Source organism: Moschus berezovskii, chromosome 16 (assembly GCF_049115385.1).
Source record: "Moschus berezovskii isolate FMDL1 chromosome 16, NW_MosBer_1.0, whole genome shotgun sequence".
NCBI lineage: Eukaryota > Metazoa > Chordata > Mammalia > Artiodactyla > Moschidae > Moschus > Moschus berezovskii.
In genome coordinates this window covers 81,854,683-81,878,607 of record NC_142475.1, presented here as the reverse complement: position 1 = coordinate 81,878,607, position 23,925 = coordinate 81,854,683, and the positions used below count along the sequence as shown (strand labels likewise).

The 23,925-nt window shown below is 58.8% G+C and overlaps 1 protein-coding gene across 2 annotated transcripts in view; it reads left to right on the top strand.

Annotated features, from left to right (window-relative positions):
- The window catches only part of TSNARE1 (t-SNARE domain containing 1), a 113,779-nt gene extending 90,442 nt beyond the window's left edge, over positions 1-23,337 (top strand). For both annotated transcript variants that reach the window (XM_088844483.1, XM_055432700.2), the window contains 2 exons: positions 13,081-13,187; positions 23,217-23,337. In XM_088844483.1, the coding sequence (XP_088700609.1) occupies positions 13,081-13,176 (96 nt within the window). In that variant the 3' untranslated portion in view covers positions 13,177-13,187; positions 23,217-23,337. The remainder of the gene's footprint in view (positions 1-13,080; positions 13,188-23,216) is intronic.
- The last annotated feature ends 588 nt before the right edge of the window (positions 23,338-23,925 follow it).

Here is a 23,925-nt window from a genome sequence, read left to right as displayed (position 1 = left end):
TCCCCTCCTCTTGTGGCCTCGGGCCAGGCCTTCTCTCCCTGGGGGTCTGGGGACTAACCACCCTGCTCCTCCATTCCCTGGACTTGGGGACTCGTCACCACACACACACACACACACGCACACACACGCGCACACACACACTAACCTCAGTGACTCCCCCCTCCCCATTTCAACCTTCTCCTTCCTCACCCCTGGACCTGCTCTCCCTCCTCACCCCTGTACCTGCTCCCTTCTCACACCTTGGACCTGTGCTCCCTTCTCACCCCGTGGAACTGCTCTCCCTCCTCACCCCCTGGACCCAGGCTCCCTTCTCACCCCCTGGAACTGCTCTCCCTCCTCACCCCTGGACCTGCTCTCCCTCCTCACCCCTGGACCTGCTCTCCCTCCTCACCCCTGGACCTGCTCTCCCTCCTCACCCCTGGACCCACTCCCTTCTCACCCCTGGACTTGCTCTCCCTGGCGGCTGGGTCCACCCCCGAGGGAGGATCTTGCCTGGTCTGGGCCCCTGGTCACCGGGATTTGGGGCACATCCAGGGGGCCTCCCCCAGGCCCTCCTTGTACTTCTCTGCCTGGGAGCATCCAGCCCTCCTGCATCCCTATATCTTCGCCCCCCAAAGCCCTCCCCTGGCCCTGACAGGTCTCAGCCCCTCTGGGGCAGGGCCTGAGTGCTGTGATGGCTGCAGCTACCCGGCTGCAAAGCCCTCTCCAGTCCCCATGCTGTCGCCATTACGGCCTTTTTCTAATACAGTGTTTGATACTTACACAATGTTGCACACTTCACATACTTAATGACATAAAGTGTGACGATGCAGTGGGTTTCCACCAGCCCCCTCAGCAGGCCCCTGGGATGGCCCCTGTGCCCAGGAGGTGGCCCGGGCTCTCCCCAGCTCACCCACTGCCCCCGACCTGCTCGGTGTTGATCGTTCAGTTGTGCTTGCTTTTTATCTCCATAAAAATCAAGCCCGACTCTTCCTTCCCTCCCCAAGACTGGCGGCCTTTTTGATCCAGCCCCATTTCCAGGACCCGCCGTGTGCTTGTGCATGGCTCCGGTCCACACATCTCGCGGGTCCCACATGACACAGTGAGAGTGTCATCACAGTTCGCATGTCCACTCTCCTTGGGACAGAAAGGTGTTCCCCTCAAGTGTGCACTTGGTGGGGAAGGCTTTTTCTGGGTCATGGCAGAGGAGCAGGGCCACTGGGTCACAGGCACGTGGATGGCTCAACTTGACCAGATGGGTGTTGACCACCGCACTCCCCCAGCGACGCGTGGGCTGTGCCCGCAGTGTTGGATATCGTCAGCTTCTCTAATCTCGGCCAGTCTGGTGGGAGTGAGATAGTGTGTAATTGTGGTCCTCATTTGCATTTTCTTGATTACTAACGCAGTTGGAATTTTTGTATGTTTATATTTGTGTTTCCTTTGCTGTGAAAAGTCTGTTCGTGCCTTTTGCCCATTTAGCAACTTGGAGTGTTTGTTTTTGCTCCTTGGTGATTTGCGGAGTGCACACACACGTGTGCGTGTTCTAACCTGGACGACACTGCTCTGTGCGCCTGGTCCCGCTGCCAGCATCACCACTTTCCCCGCCTCGTGGAGTCTCTTGAGGACTCCGGGGGTCCGTGCCCACTCCTGGGTCCCCCACAGCTGGCATCCGGGAGGTGTTCTCCTTTGTTTTATTCTGCAGACCTCCAACTGCCTCCTTTGTTCCAGCTCCGGGGTTCAGTTGCCTTCACTGCGTCTTCACCCTCCTCGTGTCTCTGCCCTGCTCGCAGTCCCGCGCAGGCTCTGCGTGGTCCCTTCTGGTCCTGCCAAATCCTCTTCCCGCATCACGGCCTCCCTGTGCCCATACCTCCGCTTTTGTGCTGAGCGACACTCTCTGGCAGGTGGCCCCACCCTTATTTCTAGCACTGTCCTTTGTCTTCCTGGCCCTTTGCACTCCTGTGTATGTTTTGGAATCTCCTCGACAGTTTCCATAAACAACCAAGTCAGCAATTTTTATTGGAATTGCATTGCATCTGTGGCTCTAGTTGTTAAGAACTGATGTCCTCATGGTATGGGGACTTCCTATCTGTGAATACAGTGTATCTAAAAAAGGTGAAGTTGCTCAGTCGTGTCCAACTCTTTGCTACCCCGTGGACTGTAGCCCACCAGACTCCTCCGTCCATGGCATTCTCCATGCAGGAATACTGGAGTGGGTTGCCATTTCCTTCTCTGGGGGATCTTCCCGACCCAAGGATTGAACCCAGGTCTCCCACATTGCAGGCAGATGCTTTAACCTCTGAGCCACCAGGGAAGCCCACAGTGTATCTATTTATGTCTTTTAAAGTGTTTTAAAATACATTTAAACAATGACTGTCTCCATATATATATATATATATATATCATATCTTTTAAAAGGTATAGACCTAAACATGTTTGTTTGTTTGCTTCTATAAATGGTACATGTACCAGCATGTTGCTGGTTTATAGAAATGTGTGTGATTTTTGTGAATTGAGTGTATGTTCAGCCAGATGTTAATGTGTAATTATTTCTCATACTTTGCCTAAGGATTCTGTTAGGTTTCCTTTGAAGATAATCCTGTTATTATCGATAATAACAGCTTTATTTCTTCCATCCTGATACTTATGCCTTTTAATTTCTCTTTCCTGATCGCTGTGTAGGCAGGGAGCCCTGGTGAGTCCTGACTTAGAAGGAGGGAAAATGGGCTTCCTTGTTTGGTTCCTAATTTTAAAAAGGAATGCTTCCAACCTTAGCCTGTGAAGAATGTTAATTTTAGATTTATTGTACTCTTTGTCAGATGAAGGATATTTGCTAAGGGCTCGACAAGAGCTTTTTTAGAAAACGTATGGGCTGGGTGTCCAATTACATCGTGTATATGTTTATCTGTTAAGATGGTTGTTTTTCTTTTAATTCGTTAACTTGGCGCGTGCCGCTCTTCTTGCGTTCTCTCCAGAGTCGGTAATGACAGCAAGTGATGATGGTGTGGGTCACTCTCGCTGCTGCGCTGTTCAGGATCGTCGCTTCTCTATGATCTGTCGCTTTTAATGGCACGCTTGTGTCTGCTTCATATGAAGTTTAGGGGTGTGTCCTCGCTGTTTCCTCTGTTCTTTGAGTTCTTGGAGTGCTCACAGATCATTCAGGTTCTTTCTTATTCTCGACTCCTTTGGTAAGCCACCTGTTTTAAGAGTCTATCCACTTGTCTCGATTTTTTGGCGTGGAGATCCCGGTGCTAACAACCTTGTTAATTACTGCACAGTGTCCAGTCCATCTGCGATCTGTACCTCCCTCATTCCTACCTTACCAGTCCAGCTCCTTTTTGCCCTGATAGCTCTTTGCGGATGCTAGTCCTTTTAATTAGCACCTTTGGTGCTGTTCTGTCTTGTGCCGTTTCATCTCCTGGTTTTCCCTTCCTCTGCGTTGTGGCTGTTCTTCCTTCTAGGGTCTGCAGCCTGGTGCTTAGCCCATGCAGTTGCAGCCCTTCTCTTGTCTTCTGGCATCAGCGTTTTGAGTCTGCAAACCCCCCGAAAGGGCCATGTTTACTGTGGCTCCACGTAGTGAGATATCGTATGTCCACTGTTCATTCAGTTCAGTTGCTCAGTCGTGTCCGACTCTTTGCGACTCCATGAATCATAGCACGCCAGGCCTCCCTGTCCATCACCAACGTTCAGTTTAAAATAGTTTATCTATTGTGACTGTTTTCTCTGGCCCATGAGTTATTTGGAAATGGGTGGTAGGATTTCTAAGTGCACGGGGATTTTAAATTTGCTCTTTTCTGTTATCTTCTGATAACTGCATTTTGTTTAGAGGATTTCTTTTATGTGAAATTTGTTAAGACTTGCTTTATGGCTTAGAGCTTTCCAGTTCTGCAGATACCCCATGTGTATGAGAGAAGAGTGTGCGTTCTTTCAATACACAGACACGGAGAGGCCCATTGGTGTCCAGTGAGCCAAGCTAGGTGATCCCGGTATCCTGTATCTTTCCCTTTTGTGGTCTGCCTGACGCCATAAATTGAGAGAAATCTGTTGAAATCTTCTACCACGTTGCTAGATTTGGAAGTTTCTCCCTGCAGCTCTATAAATATTTGCTTTCTATATGCTATGGCTCTTTTTTTCTGGTTGCATATGAGTTTAGGGTGGGTGTATTATCTTGGTAAATCGAAACTCAGCGTTACGAAGTGACCTTTTCTATCCCACATGATGCCTTTTATCTTAAAACCCATTTTGTCTGCTCTCAGTGGGTCTGTTTCTGCTTTCTTTTGATTAATGCTCTCACAATATATTTTCCTATTCTTTTATTCTTTTGATATGTCGCTCGTAAATTACATTGAGCTGGATTTGAAAATCCATAGTGACAGGCTAGCTCTTGTCCTGACTGAGCTTCAGCCACGGCTGATATATTAGCTCTCGTTCCTCTCATCTTACTTTTTGATTTCCACTTATCTTTATTTCTGAAAACTGCTTTTTTAGTTCTAAGTTGTTAACTTTTTATTTTGATAAAGATTTCAAATTTATATGAAAGTCGCAGAGCCAGGACTGAGTTCCTGCATATCTTTAAGCCATGCTCCCCCATCTTTGGCACTTCTTTGTCCTGAGAATCACTTACAGCCACAATGTTGCTCCAGAATACCTCAACATGGAATTGTTGAAGGCCAGGACGTGCTTCTGCATAGCCATCTAACCAGTAAATCAACACTCATCAGATGTTACTCTCGAATCATTGACTCCATTCAGGTGTCAGCGATGATTCCAATAATGTTCTCAACATCCAGGATTCTAACCCAGTTTCGTCTGTTGGGTTTAGTCGCATCTCTTTAATCCATGGAGTGTTTAGAAATTAGTTCCTTTTTTCTTGAAGTTTATTTCCATCTTTCATTTGTTTCCTTTGAGATCTGGCTGCAAAGTCTAAAGGCAGACATGACTGCTGTCCCTTCCTGATGGACACACAGAGCCTCTGGATGTGTGAGCTCAGGCCCCTGCCTTGGACCCCCGACATCCTCGGTTCTTTTTTTTACAGACTCCCCGGTGGGATGCTGTGATTTTTGCAGCTGGTGTGAATGAGGATCTATTGTGTCATGTGCTTGGGCACCAGTGGTTCTTTTTATCGCAGATCTTCTGGGCTCTTTCTCCTTCCTGAAGTCAGTTTTTAGGATCAGTCTTGGTGGTCATGTAGACAGTTTCTTTTTTTTTAGCCACAAGGCATACGGGATCTTAGTTCCCAGACCAGCGATCGAAGCGGTGTCCCCTGCACTGGAAGCGCAGTCTTAACCCCTGGACCACCGGGGAGGTTCCACGTGGACAGCTTCTGTTTGTCTTTATTGCCGCTGCCCGCGTCTGTCACACGGGGCGTTGCTCTGTCAGGAGTCCCCTCCAGTGCCGGCCAGCTCCATTCAGCTACCAAGGAGTTTCCTGACTGCCCTCCTGCCTTCTTCTTCTTCTTTTTGGGATCTGTTTTCCCCACCCCGCCCCCCGGCCAGTTGAAGAGCTTGTCTTTGTATTTAGAGTTCTATGATTTGCCCAAGGTGCGTCCAGATATGGATTTTTTCCCTTCTGCTTTATGGCTGTTGGGTCAGTGGACGCCTGTGTGGACCTGTCCTGGAAAAGCGCAGCCGTCACCGCTTACGTGGGCCTGTCCCCTTGCTCTCCGCAGGCCTGTCGTCAGTAGGGCCTGTGTTAGAGGCCTCCTGCCATCTCTGTAGCTTGGACTATCTCCTTCCTGCTTTCCAGTCCGCTTGCCTTCTGGGATGATGGCTGGTTCACTCAGATGTGTCTCTCTGGTTTAGGCTGGGTCATGTCTTCTGCTGAACTTGTCAGCTAAGACTTTCACTTCAAAAACTGTGTTTCTTTCTAGAAGTTCATTTCTTTTCCAGATCTTCTGTTCCTTCTTTACAGTCCCTGGTTGCCTCTTAATGACCGTGTCCTTCATCTTCAGACGTGTACCCGTGCATTGCCCTTGGTTTTTACAGTCTTTGGTTGTCTAATTTGTTTCTTGACCCTGCTCCTGCCTTGTTTGATGCTGTTTGATGCCGAGTCCGTGGCTTGGCTGAGTTGGAGTTGGGGGTTTCTCATCCAGAGAGCGTTGAATTCTACTTGCCCGCTGCCACAGCCCTTCTGCATCGTTCGTAACCGTGTCAGTGGAGTCTAGCCTCCCTCCCTGCAGGTGCTGGACGTCTCAGCCCTGCTTACTTGATTCTCCTGCCCAGTTCTACGGGGTCGCTCTCTGAAGGAGAGAGTTCCTGGGAGACTAGCCCCCCTTGGATGGAGCTCAGTGACTGCTTCCTGGGTGCTGCTTGGGGAGGGAGCCCAGCTCACCAGTTCTGATGGGGGTGGGGTTCGCAGGCATGGCATGAGGCTCCATTCCCGGAGGTACTGGACCCAGCCTTCAGGTCAGGACGTGAGTCAGCTGGAGGGTGTACGCGGACAGTTCAGGCCCTAGTGGACAGGCCCATGTCCTATGCAGGACCTTGCCTGGTGTGGGGACTCAGCCTCTGCCAGAGCAGCAGACGAGCTGGGAGCTCTCAGCTGACCTCGGGTTTGGTCCTCAGGACCGGTGCCCCTGAGCCCCTGTGCTGAGACACAGAGTCCCCGAGTCAAAAGTCACAGTTCTGAAATTTCCCCCCAGCCGAATGTTTCAATAATTACAGCATCTGTAATCCACTTAGAAAACACGGTGTTTTTGATGCTCACACTTAAGAAACAATTCGTTCCACACCCATCCATCCAAATGGCTCCGATTTTGAATAATTCTTTTGAAATGGAGTCTAAATATATACAAATAGATGTTTCTGAAATGTCATGTATTTTGAATACATTTGCATGAGAAGCGGCTTCTGAGGAAGAGAGTGGGAGCCTGATGGCTTCTGAGGAGGGGACTCGGGGCGTGGGTCAGACGGGAGGGGTGGGGGGCGAGGGCTGGGGACCGAGGACACAGAGATTATGGGGCCACCGTTTGTTTAAGGTCGGTAACTCAGCTTTCACCGTTCTCCTCGCTCGTGTGCCATCACCCTTCTCTGGGCTTCGTGCTCCCCGGGGCCTCGAGGACAGCCCCCACATTCCCTGCAGGCAGTGTCGGGGGTGGGGGCAGAGTGCCTGTTGGTCCCACTGAGTCCCGAACCGGCATCTGATGCCCAAATGCCCTGGCCCCTCCTCACCTGCCCCTCCCTGCTCCCCCCCACCGCCCCCCCCCCCCCCCGCAGAGCCCCGGCTGCTGCAGACAGGGGAGTCCAGGGTCCCAAGCCCTTCTGCCCCACTCACCAGGGGACGGTGAGCCCAGAAGGACCCAGAGGGCCAGGCTGCGGCCTCAGCACACATGGGACCTGGAAGTGGCTCTGGCTTCAGTGAGCGCCTACTGGGCGTGGGCCCTGCTGGCCTGGGACATCTGGGACACGGGCTGCCCTTGAACTGGGGGCTGAGGGGACAGAGAAACGAGCCCTGCTGGTCCAGAAGAGGCACACATATGCTGGCTAGAAGGGGCTTCGAGAGGTGTGAGCCGCTGTGAGCTTTACAGGGGTCGCGGCCTCCCTGGACAGCTGGGGCTCCACCCTGAGCCCTGCTCTGATCGTCCGCTGCTGCGCCCTTCACCGGGCCTGGAGCCCCAGACCCAGGCACTCAGAGGATTCCTCTAGACAGCAGCCTGATCCCTGTGGGTGGGGAGGGGCCTGGAGGCCTCGGGGCTCCAAGTCAGTGCCCTCCCCTCCTCGGGGGCCCTGCTTGTCCAGGGCCACACCCCTCCACAGCCCCTGGGGTCCTCCCCTTGCCCTGCTCAGGCCGGGCCGCCTCACCCTCGCTGTCTTTCCTGAACTGCACACTCGGGGCAGGCAGAGGGCAGCAGCTCTGTGAGCCCACTGGACCGACCGACCAGTGTCCACTTTCCCTCACCGTGGACATGAGCCTGTGGTGGCCTGAGGGTGTGTCAGCAGAGCCTGTCCCTGGAGCCTGAGGCTGGGGTGACTGGTCTGTTCCTCTTGCTCATCCTGCTTCCGCTGAGTTCTGCCAACCTTGGGGCAGCAACCATCCTAGGGTCGTGGTCACCTTTAACAGCTGTAGCCGGAAGGAGGCAAGATTTGAGCAGAGGGCCGGGGACCCCAGAGACAGCTCCTGGTGCAGCCAGGGAGCACCTAGGCGGGCATCCTGGAGGTGGTGATGCTGGAGGTGGGTTTTAAACAGAGAGTTGCCTTGTTCTCTGAGTGAACTGCTGCCGAGGGAGGGATGCATAGGAAGGCCTTGTGGAGGGGGGTTGTCTCAGCAAGCCCCTTTCCCAGACCGTCCTGTGGCCACCCCCTCCCACGGGGAGGCGGGGGGGGTGGTGGGCCGGGCCAGGCCAGGCCAGGGCGGGGTGCGGGGAGGAAGCCACAGCCTCACTGAAGCCTCGGGAAGCCAGCCGGTGTCCCGGGCCGGAGCGGGGAGGTGGAGCCCTCCCCAGCCAGGGAACTAATTCAACAATTACTGCACCAGGACTGCTTCTGACCCCACGCGGCCAACACTAATTGGACCCCAATCAAGAGCGTAATTCAGGTTAATTGGCTCCCCGCTGCCAGCCCCCATCAGACTCCTTCAGCGTGGGGCTGCCGTTTAAGAGTGATTAATCAGCTGACGCTGACAGCCGGGGCACCTGGGGTGTGGGGAGCCAGGCAGGGGCCGGCGGGAGACCCCTCCTGGGCAGGGAGGCAGGGCAGGGGTCCCCCTACCAACCTCACATGTCCTGTCCCCATAGCATGCTCTCCTGCTTCTTCCCTCCTGTGGTCCATGGGCAGCTCTGTCCCCAACCACTACTGAAGGACGTGGGCGAGCTGCACTTCCCAAGCCTCAGTGTTTGCACCTCTGAAATGGGTGTGCTTGGCCCCCTTGCAGGGCTGTCCTGAGGGTCGTTGTCAGCTTGTAGGACCCAGCACCTCTCCGAGGGGACTGAGGCAGTGGCCACCAGGAAGGGGCTGCTTTGTCTTGGGAGCCTCTGTGTGGAGCCTGTTCTCCAGGGGCCTCGCAACTGCGTCATGGGAACAGGCCCCAGACAAAGGACGGGGGCTCCGGGCAGCCCACCACCCTTGCTGCAGATGGTGACCTCTGGTCCTGGCTGCCTGGACGTGCCCAGTGCAGAGCTCTCCACCTCCGGAGGTGTCTGTAGCCCTCCGCGCATCCTTGTTGAGGCCACCCCCTTCTCTGTAGGACGTGATGGCCTCTGACCCCCACGTCCTGGGCCCGGCTCCTGGTGGGGCAGGAACAGGGCCCTAGGGTGCCCAGGGCGGCAAGGGAATCGGTGAGCAGGGTGGAGGTGCTCTTGTGGGGTGCCCAAGGTGGGCCTGGATGAGGCCCAAGATGCTGCTGGACCCACGAGCTCTTTGTCTGAAGGCCTCTGGTACTTGGGGTGCAGCTGCTCCCCAGGGTCGGTGGAGGAGCTGGGTCAGGGCCTGGCCTGTGGTCAGTGCAGGCTGCCATAACTGACCCTACAGATGGGCGGTGGAAACAGTGGACATTTACAGTCTCGAGACTCCGGAGACCGGAAGTGCAAGATCAGGATGTCGGCATGGCCGGCTGCTTCTGCTGCCGGAGGGGGACTCTGCTCCAGCCCTCCCTCTTGGGCTGCAGATGGCCGTCTGCGTATTCACACGGCCTTCTCCCTGTGGAGCTGGTTGGATGACCCTGCTCTAATCCAGTGGCCTCCATGAAAGCCCGTCTCCTGTTCAGGCCCCACTCTGAGGTCCTGGGTAAGATTCAGCGTCTCTCTCGGGAACTCAGCTCAGCCTGTAACCCTGGGCCTCCCAGGTCTGTGTCCTGGCATCCCCGCAGCAGGGGGCCAGGGCGGTGCCTGCAGTGTGGGGTCATGAGAGCTTTGTGTGGATGAGGGTGCCACCCCCAGCTTGGAGAGTAGGGGCTCGGGGGTCCTAGGCCCCTATTATCTTTCCCACAGCCTCTGCCTGGGTCCCTGGGCTCCTCCTGTCTTTAAAAATGGCTCTAGTTCCATGCAGTGAAGGTGCACCAGTTCTTAGCACCTCGAGGGGCCCTTCCAGGCCCGTCTCCCTTGTCAGACGCAGTGGTGTTAACAGGAAATCTCATCATGCCTCCTTAAGGACATCTCCACGCTTTACTGGAAGGTCATGGATGCGGTCAGGACACTTCTTTTGGGAGCCGGAAAGGTCAGCCTATCAGTCGAGGTGGTCCAGGGCGGCTACCTGCTCCCTGGAGCTCTGGGAGGGGCTCTCATCTCACCGGCTGCTCTTGGGGGAGCCCAGTGTGGCCTCTGTCCCTGGCCCAGCCCAGCCCCACGGAAGCTGCCTTCATCCCTGCGGACAAGGGTGCAGGTACCTGGGGCTGAGCAGAGGCTGGGGGGTGGCGGGGTTCTGCCTTGTGCCATGGGAGAGGCTCCAGGGGCCGGGACTGCAGAGCATTTCATCAAAGCCTGCCTCTGCTCCTCCATCTCTCCTTACCTGAGCATCTGGCGGCCCCCGGCCCACCTGTCATCGCCCACCTACCTCTTCCCCTTGAAGTCGGAGGAGAGGCCCAGCGTGTTCACTGCCGGGAGAGGAAGAACAAGAAGGGGCGGGCCTGGTGGAGGCTGGCAGGGCTGGCAGGGCCTGGGAATGCTGTCTGCCACCCCTGTTCCCCGCCCCGGTGACCTGTCCTGCTGCTCTTGGGGCCACTCTCCCTCTAGCCAGGTCCCTGGGCTGCTGTTGTGGCTCCCAGCTCCACTGCCTCCCTTGCCCTGCTCTGTTCAACCTGGCGGTGAGGTGTGGAGGGTGGACAAAGGGAGACCAGGGAGGCACGGGCCTGGCATAGATCGTTCCCACACAGGCGCTAAGCTGCTGTCCAGCTTGAGGTCAGCCTGAGGGTCCCGGGAAGGCTGATCCAGGCTGGGCCAGGCACAGACACTCCTCATGCCGGTGGCAAGCATGAGGCCAGGCTGGTCCCAGCTGGGCTGTGCCTGGGTCACATGGATGGGAGAGCTGGGACAGCGGCCTGCTGTGACTGCCTGGAGCCTGGGAGGCGGGCAGTGTGTCCCAGCCACACAGGTCGTGGAAGCCAACCCTGCCCGACCCCGGCAGCTGTTTCTCACGGGCGTCCAGATTCCTGCAGACGGTCCCCATCGGTGCTCGTGTGGGGGCCCGGGTATGAGAGAGGCGCTGAGAGCTCACAGGGCCCGTCGGCCCTTCTGTGGAGCGGGGGTGGAGCATACATGCAGGCCTGCCATGGGCGCCGGGTTGGAATCCTGACTGCAGCTCGTGAGCTGGTGGCTGTCTGTCTGCAGATGCGTTGACAGGACCCGCTGGTCAGTGTCGGGGAGGGGCTGAGTCCAGGCAGCCTGAGGGGGACGCTGGGCACTCACAAGGCTTCAAAAGGGGGGCTGTCCTGCTGCACACAGACAATGGGCGCTGTCCAGGGTCCTGCAGGGGCCCTGGCTTGGAGACCCTTTCCCTCGGAGCCCTCCCTGCCAGGAGGGCTGTGGGTTTCTAACCTCCTCCACCCCCATCTGTGGGCTCCCTGAAGGCTGTGTCTGAGTCACTCTGCCCCCCCGCCCCACACACAGCTGGCATGCCAGGGCAGCAGTGTGACTTATGAAAGCTGGGAGCAGGGCAGAGAGGCCTGAACCTCAGATAAGCACCACACCATCTTGAGTCCGGGGCAGGCCACTTAACCCCTCTGAGCTGAGGCCTGGCCCAGGACATGGCGTGACAGTACTTATCCGCAGGCCTGGGGGGCAGGGCTGTTCTGATGATAGGGGTCTTCACGCTGGAGTAACACTGAGGCAGTGAAGATGGGGGTTGGCCATCCGTCTGTCACCCAGCAGACCTGAGACACCGCCCTGAGCCAGCGTTCAGTCCCGCCTACCCCGGGGCCCCGCCTACCCTGTCCCTGCCAGGCTCTTCCCTTCCCCATGGCTGAGGCAATGCTCCACTGTAACGTCCACTTTAGAGACCAGAGCCACCTTAAGAGAGTGGAAGGGCAGAAAGGTGGATGGATTGTTGGGTGTGCGTGTGTGTGATCACGTTACTGGAGGGGTGGATGCGTGCGGGGATGGATGAGTGGATGAGCAGCTGAAGGGATGGGTGTGTGGACTGGCAGGCAGGTGGGTCAGTGGAACGAATGGATGAGTGATGGATGGAAGAGTGGAAGGAGCGCAGTAATGACTGGATGAATGCAGGGCCAGCCCCAGCATCCGCTTGATGACTCAGGTGAGCTGTCGGGGGATGCATCCTTGACCTCTTTCCCTTCTCTTGAGTATCCCGTCACAGCCAGGTTCTGAGGTTTCCCCTCCTGGTCTTGCCCACATCCTCTCAGATTCCCCTTCTGCTTGAGGCCTTTGTCCTTCCAGGGATCGGTCTTCCTTCTCCTCCCCATCCTCCTAGTTACTTCCTAAGTCACTAACTCTTGTGAAGTTAGAGGCCTTGTCACTAACCCTCTTGAACTGCTTGGTGACCACCCAGGCTATTCTAAGCTCTCGCTTTGCCCAGGTTCCACCTTGGTCCCTTACCTCCAACTGGCTGGCGTGCCTGGGGAGTCATACCCCTGCACTCAGGACCTGGAGAGTTAGAACCCTCCCTGATAAGTTCTCCGGCACCGATCTGTGTGTCTTCCCACCCTGAGGCCTTTGATGGTGGGCCTGCAAGTTGTAAATTTATAGTGACCACAACAACATACAGGAATAAGAAAAGTGTCTAGGGAGGACTTCATGGCTGGCATTTGTCAGACTCCATGGGGTGTACTTTCCCTGCATCATCTAATTAAGTCTTCCAAGTGTCTCCTGGAGTCCATGGCATCATCTTATACTTCCAGAAGAATCCAAGGTCCCAGGAAGGGATGTGGCTAAGGAGGAGGGCAAACCAGGAGCCACTCGTAGGCCTGGCTGCCTCTGGAGCTGCAGGCATCTCACTGGCTCTCCTGCCTCCTTTCCTGTGGGCCTGGGACCAGGGCCAGCCCAGAGCAGTTCTTGGATGAATATGTGCCATCTGAGGGCAGAGCCCCCTGCAAGGGACAAGGTCTGTGTGGGCCTTGGCCTCGGGTGGGCCCAGCCCCCTACAGTCACAGGCCCAGTGTCCCCTAGGATGGGAGGCCAGGCACCCAACACATGACAGCAGCCTCTGTCTCTCTGTCCAGCTCTGGAGACGCAAGGTCAAGTGCTTCCTCCTGGCGGCTGGCGTCACCGTCTTGCTGGTCATCGTCCTCATCATCGCCACCTCTGTCCAAAAGTGATGCTGCCCCGGGTAGGTGCCATCCCTGCCCCAACACCACCCATCTGATCTCCTTTTACCCATCCCCATCCATTCATCTATCCACCCACCGCCCACCACTCACCGGTCCACTCAGCTCCCCACCCCTGATCCACCCACCTGTCCACTTATCCATCCATTCATCCTCCAATGTGTCAGCCATGGCTGGGCCCTGCTGACCAGTGGTGAACAAGGCCAAGGGGAGCCCATGTGCCTGGAGCTCACAGCCCAGGGCAGGCTCTCCTGAAGACCCCTGTGTAAGCACTGACTTCCAGAAGGTCATGACTGACTAGTCCCCTGGGACAGTGGTGAGCAGAGTCAGGCAGCTTCGGAGGGCCTAAGGCCCTGCTGGCCCTTGATTTTGGGTCCTGGCCTCCAGAGCTGGGAGACCACCCCACCCCATCTGTGGTCATCTGTGACGGCAGCCCAGGGCATAGATAGAGCTCTGGGTGTCACCCTTGGGGGCGACATGCCTGCTACTTGGGTCATTCTGTTCACAATGGTGGGACGGTCATCCAGCAGGGGAGACTGAGGCCCACGGTCGTACGCAGGGCACTACCATGTCCCAACCTGGGCTCCATCACTGAAGGTGATGGGCCATGATGACAGGGCCTCCCACACTCCTGGGCCCTGGGTGGGGATAGTACCCAGTGCTGAGGGACCAGCGGGGAGGGGCCTCCCTCCAGCCGCTTCTCCACTCCTTTGGGTTTCTCTACCACCCTCCTTTGCTCTGAGGGCTGCCCAGCCCTCCCACTTCCCCTCCCACCCCACCCTCCCCTGCACACCCAGCTGTGACCCTGCCCCAGGGCCAGGCAACGCTGCACCCTGAACGTGGTCCACTGTGAGAGGGAACCCAAGGATGCGTCCTCGGGCCAGGCGCACAGACCCCATGGGAATAGCTGATCCACCTCCAGTGAGCTCCCTGGCTGGAGCGGCCTGACCACAGCCGTGCCCATCCCCTGGGAAGACGGAAGGCAAGGCTGAGACCCAGGCCACACGGCTGGCCAGTAGCCCCTTAGTGGCCCGTGGGCTCAGGGGGCAGGAGGGGTCTCCAGCTCCTAGCAGCTCACAGATGAACAGTGGGGAGGGCCTGGGGCTGGGGCAGCTCAGACTCTGGTAGGACAACCTGGGAGTCAGGCTCCAAGCCACCTGGGCGGGGGTCTGGGGGTGTGGGTGTCCCTGGGCACCATGGGACCAGGGGAGCCCTGAGCCCATCCCTGTAGGGACACCTCATCTCTGGCGCATCACCAAGCCAGGATAGACCCCAGCCCGCTGCTCTCAGGCGTCCTCTGTGACCTGCAGGCCAGGCGGCAGGGACCCGGGACCTGGAGGTCCACCTGCTCTGGGCTCGGCTTCTGCAGAGCCGTGGGGCTGCCGTCTGCCTCTCTCTTGCTGCTGAGTTGCTCTGAGGACAAAGGCAAATAATGGCTAAATATAAGCAGTGCTTTGAGGGAGGAAAAGGCTCTATTCAAATGCAGGGGGTTATTACTTCTGCAGAAAAAACAGGCCTTGAAGGAGGGGCTCCCTGACACCCGCAGCCTCACGTGCCCATTTCTGTGTTTGTGTGTTGGGCGAAGCCCTGCCCTCCAGGGGCCTCCCAAGGAGGGGGTGTGGCCCTACATCACCCCTGCCTCCACTGTCCAGGCCACCCCCCAAGGACCCCTGCCGACTCCCGGAGCTCAGTTCTTCCCAGCTGCCGAGGTTTACAGGCCCATCTCCGCCTGGTCCTTACAGGGGCTGGGACTTGGGGGTGTGTGGGTGGGGCAGGTCAGGACCTGGAGCTCTCCAAAGTGGAAGGACCCCCTACCTAGCTCAGCCAGGCTCGCTCACCTGTGAGCCCCTGCACTCAATTTACAGAAGCATGAGGGCTTGTCCAGGACCAGGGTCAAGGCTCAGAGTGTGACCAGGGTCAGGGCTCAGAGTGGGATCAGGCTCAGGTCTCAGAGTGTGACCAGGGTCAGGGCTCAGAGTGTGACCTGGGTCAGGGCTCAGAGTGTGACCGGGGTCAGTGCTCAGGGTGTGACTGGGGTCAGGGCTCAGGGTGTGACTGGGGCCAGGTCTCAGAGTGTGACCGGGGTCAGGGCTCAGAGTGTGACCGGGGTCAGGGCTCAGAGTGTGACCAGGATGTGGACCAAGTCTGTGCTCTGGGTCGGGCCTCCTTAGCTCTGGTAGGAACCTCGGATGACACAAGAGCAGAAGCAAGGGTGCCTGTCCTGGTCAAGCCCAGCTCCTGGCCCCAGCTCCTCATCTCATATCCAACCCCCTTGCCTTTCTGGAAAGTGCTGTTTCCAGAAGTACCTCCAGGCCCAGTTGCTTTGAGCAGATCTGAGAGATGAAGGTTTGGGGTAACCTTGGTTTTCAGGGACGCGATCCCGGAAGCTGGGCAGAGGAAGCTATGGTGACTCTGGGTCCCCAGCAGGGCCCAGGGCCCGGGCATGTACCCCTGTGATTTCTCGGGATGCGGGGCAGGGTGTCAGGCTGCAGGGGGACTGGTTTCCCAGTGCCCAGCACAACTGTCTGGCAGCAGGATTGCCCAGGTCTCGTGCCTCTTAAGGGGAAGGAACTAGTGAAACCGGTAGAAGGAGTTGAGTCCTTGGATCTGGGGGGCTTCCGCAAACCTCTCTTCTCCTGGGCACCCACAACTTCAGCGCCTGCACCCTCAGGATCCCTTTTCACGTTTAACTGTGTTCGCTATGGACCTGTCTGTGTGTCCCTGTTGGGTGTGGGCTCTCTGGGTCCCAAGGCCTGGTGCAGGATGGGGGAGCTGCTGGAGGAGGGCATGGGGGCTCAGGGCAAGCAGGGGCTTGTCCTCGCCTGCTCCCACTGGGGTCACAAGCCTGGGCCTCAGCAAATGGGAAATTCCAGTAACTGGGCAACATTCCATGAAGCATTTTTCACGAGCACAAAAATTTAAGGGGCTCAACGGAGGCTCATAGCAAATCATGTTTTTAATGTTTTCTGAAAGCTGTGAAATATCGACCTCGAAGCCATTGATTTCCATTTGGGAAGTGAGTGGTAGGGTCTTCATCTCCAGGCTCCTCTGTGCGCGTGTGCACCTGCAGCTGTGTGTGCATGCGCGCTTGTGTCTGCATGAGTGTTGTGTGTGTTTCTGTGTGCATCTGCATGTGTGTCTGCCTGTGTGTCTGTGTGTGCGCATGTGCGTCTCTGTGTGTACATGTGTGTCTGTGTACATGCGTGCACGTGTGCATGTGTCTCTCTGTGTTTCTGTGTACATACGCACGTGTGCATGTGTCTCTGCGTGTGCATGTGTGTGTACATACGTGCATTTGTGCATGTGTCTTTGTGTGCATGTGTGTCTGTGTACATGTGTGCATGTGTGCACGTGTCTCTGTGTGCATGTGTGTCTGTGTACATGTGTGTGCATGTCTATGTGCATGTGTGTCTGTGTACATGTGTGGGTGCGTGCATGTGTGTCTCTGTGCATGTTTGTCTGTGTGTGCATGTTTGTCTCTGTGTACATGTGTGTCTGTATCTCTGTGTGCATGCATGTCTCTGTGTACACATGTGTATCTGTGTATGTGCATGCATGTGTGTCTGCATGTGTGTGCATGTGTCTCTGTATGTACATGTGTGTCTCTCTGTGTGCATGTGTCTCTGTGTGTACATGTATGTCTCTGTGCATGTGTGTCTCTCTGTGTGCATGTGTCTGTGTGCATGTGCGTCTCTGTGTGTGCATGTGTGTCTCTCTGTGTGCATGTGTGTCTCTGTGTGTGCATGTGCGTCTCTGTGTGTGCATGTGTGTCTCTGTGTGCAAGTGTATCTGTGTGTGCATGTGTGTCTGTGTGTGCATGTGTTTCTTGTGTGTGCGTGTGCATCTCTGTTTGTGCATATGTGTCTGTGTGCAAACATGTGTATATCTGTGTGTGCACATGTGTGTATGCAGGTGTATGCACATGAGTGAGGTCAGGAGGGAGGGACAGATCCCCCTTGAGCTGCCCGCTTCCCCTCCCCAGAGGCTGTGGTGGTGGACGGAGCGTGGCGTCCGGGTGGGCAGGAGGTGCCTGTGCTCCATCAACAGGAGCTTTGCATGGGAGAACCTCACTTACTCCTCACCACAGCCCCATGAAGGAGGCGCTGGTGTGTCCCCATTTTTCAGATGAGAAAACTGACACATGGAGAGGCCAAGGGACTTAGCTGGAAGGGGTCAGCACACAGGGGCGAGCCTTCTGGGTTTGAGTGCCAGGAAAATGCTGCCCAGAAGGCCAAGTGGCTGTCCAGGATCACAGAGCAGGAAGGTGGGGCCAGGCTCCAGCTCGGGTCTGAGCAACCCTGAGGTCTGCGGGTCGTCCACGCGGCCTGGGTGGTCCGTGGTGCCGTCCTCAGGGCGTGCTCATGAAGGTGGCTCAGATGACCTCTCCAGGCTGAGCCTGTGAAAGGCCTGGTGGCCTGGTCACCTGCAGTCTGGTGACACTGGGCAGCCCTGCCCGCCCTGCCTCAGCCGGTAAGTGTGCCTGCCAGGGGCGCTGGGAGGGCTCCCTGAAGGTCACGTGGCTCCCTGGGTGTTTATGCATGAAAATCTCCCCCAGGGTCCCAGGGCCCGCCTCCCGGAGCCCCCGGTCAGCAGGCAGATGGGCAGAGACCCCTGGGCGAGGCTGGGGGCAGCGGGAGGAGGGGGAGGGGCTGTGGCCCCCATCATGGCCCCGATCTACGAAGGGGCGTCCATGCTGCCTCTGCAGTGACCGTGGGCACCAGCGGTGAAGGCCGCCGGGTGTCCGGCCCAGAGGAGTCCCGCCCTCCGTGACAGGCTGTTTCCTCACCACGCCGTCACTGTCACAATGGTGATGCTGTTGTCACGAGCCTGCTCTCGTTCGTGGAGATGGGACTCAGTGGGCCTTTCTCTCTGATGTTCCTGCGTGGCCCTCCAGCCTGCAGGGCTGGGCCTTATCCTCCCAGTCACCTCAGGCAGGACGCATGGGCACAAGTCCGAGCAGCCCAGAGGTCGGCGATGCCTCCGTCGGATTCAGTGAACATCCCCGCCCCTCCCGGTGGGAAGCAGACCCAGCACTGCCCCAGCAGCGCACAGCCAGGGAAGAGGCAGGCCCCTGAGGCGCTGACCTGTCAGGAGCATAGTGGAAGCCGGAAGGGGCTCAGCTCTGCAGGGAGGGCTTCCTGGAGGAAGTGGTTCTTGAGAGATCGGTATGGGCTTCTCCATCAAACAAGGAGGTGAGCACTGGGGGCTGAGAGCAGGGACAGGAAGGCCTGGGGTCACTGTGGGTGGAGCACGGTAGCAAAAGCCAGGCCAGGCCGCACTCAGGAGGCCCCCAGGCTTCCTGGGGCCGCTTGTCAGGAGCAATGTTTGCTTCCAGTAGGCCCCCTTCCCGTTGCATGTGATGGCCCCACCCCTTGGCACCCCCAGGCTGGACAGATGGCCACCTGAGGAGGGCCTGGCCCAGCCTGCCAGTGGGAATGCCCTCCACCAGGACAAAGGTGGAAAAGAACAAAAGCACCACAGTGCCGGTGGCCGCACAGAAGTGAGAAGACAGGAGGGGCTGATGGACTGTGTGGCGTTCACCAGCTGCTGGGCGGGGGCGAGGTGGAATGGCCTGGAGCCATTCGAGTCCCAGCCTGGGCCCTGCAGCTGGAGCCATGGGGACGAGCAGGCTTCCTCTCCTGCGAGCTGGCCGCCAAACTGTCTGACCAAGAAGCAGGAGTTCGGGTTCCCCAATGACTCCTGTAACCCAGGCTGGGAACCTCGTTCAGACCCAAGCTCCAGGCCTTTGTTCCCATCATGGGGGTGCAGGGGCGCTTGAGGTCTGTGTGCCCAGCTCCTGGAGAGGTGGCCGTGGCCCTCCATGTACCTGGGGCAGCCCCCGCCCTCACTGTACCCCTTCCCTCCCCCAGCTGGCATTGGCCTCAGATTTGGTTCTGTGATTCCTGGCTCTGGGGCCGCACCTGTCCAGGGTCACACTGTCCCTGGAGTGATCACTGGACACACAGAATCCCAGGCTGTGCCAGAGCCCTGGGCTCTCAGCGACATCAGGACGGGAGCGGGGGTACCTGATGATGCCAGCTGGGGCCCCTCTGAGCAGGGGGAAGGCGAAGCCCGGTGCCACCCCTATCCCCCATGCCCACCTTGACCTCGGGGTCAGGCCACTGGGCCATCCAGTCCTGTGTCCACTGTCATGATCCCACTCACCGGGCGGCAGGAGGCCAAGGGTCGGGCGAGAGGGCGTCCGTGTGGTGGCATGGCCCTGGGTTTGGATCCCACCCGCCGTCTCCACCTGGGGCCGGGGGCAGGTCCCCAGCTGCATGCAGCTTTGGTGTCAGACCCGTGAGGGGGAACAGTCACCACCCCGACACGGGGCTGCACTCTCACTGTCAATCAGTCCAGCGGGGTGGGTGAGGGCCTGGCCTCTTTCCTCCCCTTGCTTCTCCAGAGCCACGCAGGAGGCGGCTGGTGGGGTCCTGCCCTCGGAGACCCCCTGAGAGTAGGGCTCCAGGCCCCACTTGCAGAGCAGGCACGTGGAAGGGAGCTGCCAGGCCTGACAGAGCAGAGAGGGCTTCGTTGCAGAACGAGGACTTCAGGGGCCAGGGGGAGCCCCTGGGCCAACTTCTACGAAATAAGCATTCTGAGGGTCAGCTGCGCTTTGCAAGGACGCCCTACCCCGCCCCCCGACTGTTTCCCTGCTCAAAGCAAGCAGTTTTGCTTCTGGGTACTTCTCAGTAATTGCAATAATAAATTGAATAATTAAGCTAAATCCACAGAAGATAATTAAATATTAATTTCTAATAAGCTATTCAGAAAGTGTCACCAGGGAGGACCAGCAGACTATCTCTGCTGGGTGCTCTCCTGCTCAGCCCCTGAACTCTGCCTCCCAGGGCAGGGCTAACCCACATGCAGCCTCAATCCAGGGGGCGATGGTCAGTGTGCCAGTCCCGGGGCCTATCAGTCGGCCAGCGGGCACACGAGACTGGCATCAGGCCCAGCAGTGGAGGAGGATGCCCAGGGGTCTGGGCCTGGGTCCCCATGGCAGCTGAAGTTGCCTGTCACCAAGGGGGTGGGCACACCACTGGCAGAGTGGTGAGTGGATGAGAAATGACTCATCTGAGGGACGTTGACAGTGACCTGAGGGCTGGGAGCCAAGGCCAGCCTCTGTGGTGCCTGCACCTCGAGAAGGCCTCTCGCCATCACCCCAAGCCCTGGGAGCTCAGAGGTGATCTGAGCTCCAGGCAGTCAAAGGACGGTGCTCCAGACAGACCCTCGGGCAGCTTACTCATGCTCTGAGTCCTGCCCCTGGTCCCACTCTGAGCCCTGACCCTGGTCACACCCGGAGCCCTGCCCCTGGTCACACCCGGAGCCCTGCCCCTGGTCACACACTGACCCCTGACCCTGGTCATACCCTGAGCCCTGACCTTGGTCACATTCTAAGCCCTGACCCTGGTCACACCCTGAGCCCTACCCCTGGTCACACCCTGAGTCCTGACCCTGGTCACACCCTGAGTCCTGACCCTGGTCACACCCTGAGCCCTGACCCTGGTCACACTCTGAGCCCTACCCCTGGTCACACCCTGAGCCCTGCCCCTGGTCACACCCTGAGCCCTGCCCCTGGTCATACCCTGAGCCCTGCCCCTGGTCACACACTGACTCCCGCCCCTGGTCATACCCTGAGCCCTGACCCTGGTCACATTCTAAGCCCTGACCCTGGTCACACCCTGAGCCCTGACCCTGGTCACACCCTGAGTCCTGACCCTGGTCACACTCTGAGTCCTGACCCAGGCCACACTCTGAGCCCTGACCCTGGTCCCGCACTGAGCCCTGACCCTGCTCACACTCTGACTCCTAACACTGGTGACACTCTAAACCCTGACCCTGCTCACACTCTGAGCCCTGACACTGGTCACACTCTGAGCCCTGACCTTGGTCCCACTCTGAGCCGTGACCCTGGTCCCATTCTGGTCATGTGATGGACCTGACTCTGAACCTGATCCTGGCTGTAGACCCGGCCCTGACCCTGCTTTTAAGAGATGAGAAAGCACGGGGCAGGCACAGTGTGTCTGCTGCGTGAAGTTGATGGTGAAGTGGGGAAGTTGGTCAGTGCAGGTTATGAGTCTAAATCAGCCCAGGGTGTCTGAGACCCCAGGGGTGTTTGGAACCGGGCACTGTCTTGATGGGGTGGGGGTGTGTGAAGCCCTCATGGCCCCCGCGGTGACACCACTCCGAGGAGACAGGAACTGAGGAGGTCGGCCGGGGCAGGAAGAGGGTGCAGGGCAGGGCTGTGGGTTGTGCGAAGCCCGGAAAGACGGCCCCCTCCATCCCCAGCACCCTGAGAGCCAGTCTCCGCACTGTGGACCTGTGGGTGCCCTCCCTGGAGGCCCCGCGGACCCCCAGCCCGGTGGAGATCCCAGTGCCAGGGGCTCATCCCGCCCCCAGCCCCTTCCAGATCCCGTCAGCGTCTCATCTGTTCAGATCCAAAGGTCTCCTCTGCAGCCTTGTGTCAGAGCCGTGTGGCTGAGGCTCCGCCTGCAGAGCACGGGGCGGCAGGCAGGGCGCTTGGGGTGAGGGCTATGTGCTGGGTGCGGGCCCCCACTTGAGTCCATTCATGCAAGTGGAGACGCACCTGCAGAGGGCTGGGTGGGGTCTGCATAGGCCCGGGGGTGGGGATCGGCGGAGGGCTGCTGATTCTTCACCATCCTGCCAGCCAGAGCCTGTGCCCAGGCTTCCAGGAAGGGGTAAGCCAGCTTGGGGGTGCCAGCTGACTGTCGCCCCGTTTTACCAACCAGGAGATGGAGCTTAGAGGCCCTGGCCTGCAGCCGGCTCTCGGGATGGGGTCTCCCATGAAGCCAGCATTGAGAGGGCCTCCTGGGAGGCGCCCTGGGGAGGAGGTGACAGGAGCGGGGGTGGGGTACGGGGACAGGAAGGCGGGTGAGGCCGCAGAGGAGGCACGCAGGTGCCAGGGGCTCTCTGTGGGGGGGCGCTGAGACAGGTATAGCTCTGAAGGGCGCCAATGTTGGTCACCCTTTGGGCCTGGCTCTGGGGGGGCATTGGGGAGTGACTGCTGCTCCCCTCCCTGCCCTCCCCTTCCTGGCACTCAGCATACCCTCTGGGAGAAGGGCGGGCAAGCCTGCCCAGCAGGGAGGGAAGCACAGACCAGCGGTGGTTCTCCTTATGGTCCTCAGGTTTGCTGCTGGGCCCTGGCTGGGGCAGAGGGGCTGTGGGGAGGCGAGGGAAGTGGCACGTGCCTGGAGACCTCCATGTGCAAGGGGTGCCCGGGCAGGGGGCGTCCCGTTCCTCAGGGCCTCTGCAGGGGCCTGGCCAGCGCCCTCCCTGGCGGGCTGTGATTTTCAACAGTGCGCTCTGGGGCCTCCTTAAGAGGCCCTTCACCTGCTGGCTTGTGGCCCCAGGGTGGTACGGGGGCCCCCAGCCTGTGCAGATGCGTGTGGCCGCAGCCCCTGTGGTTCTGAGGAGGACGGTGCTGCAGGAGAGGTGGGGGAGGGGCGGTCAGCGGGGTCCTCGGGGCCGCAGGGGCCGGCTGGCTGTGATGCCCCGGGAAGGGAGAGGCTGGGGGCCAGGAGGCACCGAGGACAGCTCCAGGCATGTGGCTGTGGAGGCAGGAGAGAGCAGGGCAGGCAGGCCAGACTCGCGGGTGAGGACAGGCTGGACAGTGGTGGAGGGAGGGCAGTGAGGTCTGTGGATGGAAGCCTGATCTGGGCTGGGGGGGTCCATGCCGGCACCGCGGCCATGGCGGGTCCCCTCCCGGGACCTCTGCCTTCTCACCTGTGAAATGGAGGCTGGTCGTCAGGGCCCACCCTCCTTGCCAACTTGTGACTCACTGCCCAGCCTCCTGCCTCAGGGGCACAGGGACAGGGACCCCAGCTCCAACAGCCCTGCCCAAGGGAAGGCCCTAGGCTCCCCCAGGAGGCTGGCGTGTTGGGGAGACCTGGGCCTGGGAGCTGGCAGGACCCCTCGCCCACTACTGGCTCCCAGGCCTCCTCCCCGCCTTCTCTTGCCGCACCTGAGCCGGGCTTTCTCGCCAGGAGCTGATGGAGCCTCTTGTGTTGCAGGCTGATGCTGTCGCCTGGCCTGCATGGACCCACAGAGCTTCGCACCTGCCTGCCGCGTGCCAACCCCCTGCCTCTCTGCCGTCCCCTGGCTGAGCCGCCCAATAAACTGCCATCATAGCCAGCTACAGGGCCACGGGTCCCCATCTGTCATCCATCAGCGGGAAGCAGCTTCCGGCTCTGGGACCCCAGAGGTGGAGCCTGGGCTACGCTGGGTGGGAGGGGTGGCGGGGGTGTATGAGTGTGTGAGTGCCTGGGTGAGGTGGCCGCGTGGGCAGGAAATGCAAGATGGTAGAGGGCCTCCACCGCCCGTGGGAGCCCAGTCCGGCTGTGGCCACCCCATCCTCCCCGAGGACTAGCGGGCAGCCCCCCACCCTGTTCCCCCAAGCAGCCCAATGGCCCCTCCAGTTCCCGAAGTGATGTCACAGCTTCTCTGCCTCCGGGCACCTGGCCAGGGGCTGGGCATGGGGAAGGCAGACCCGGGTGGGAAGAGCCCAGCCCAGGCTGCCCGTGGGTCCCCCTCTTCTGCAGGAGTGAGGCGTGGGGGAGGCATTCCTACACAGGAGGGGCTAGAGCCAGAGAGGCCACTGGGAGTGCCTGGCCTCTGTGGGTAGGAGAGGGTGGGAGACGGCCCCGCCCGCCATGGGGAGGGGATGCAGGCAGACCCCGGTCTCTCACTGCAGGACTCAGCATTGCCCTTCTCAGGCCCCCA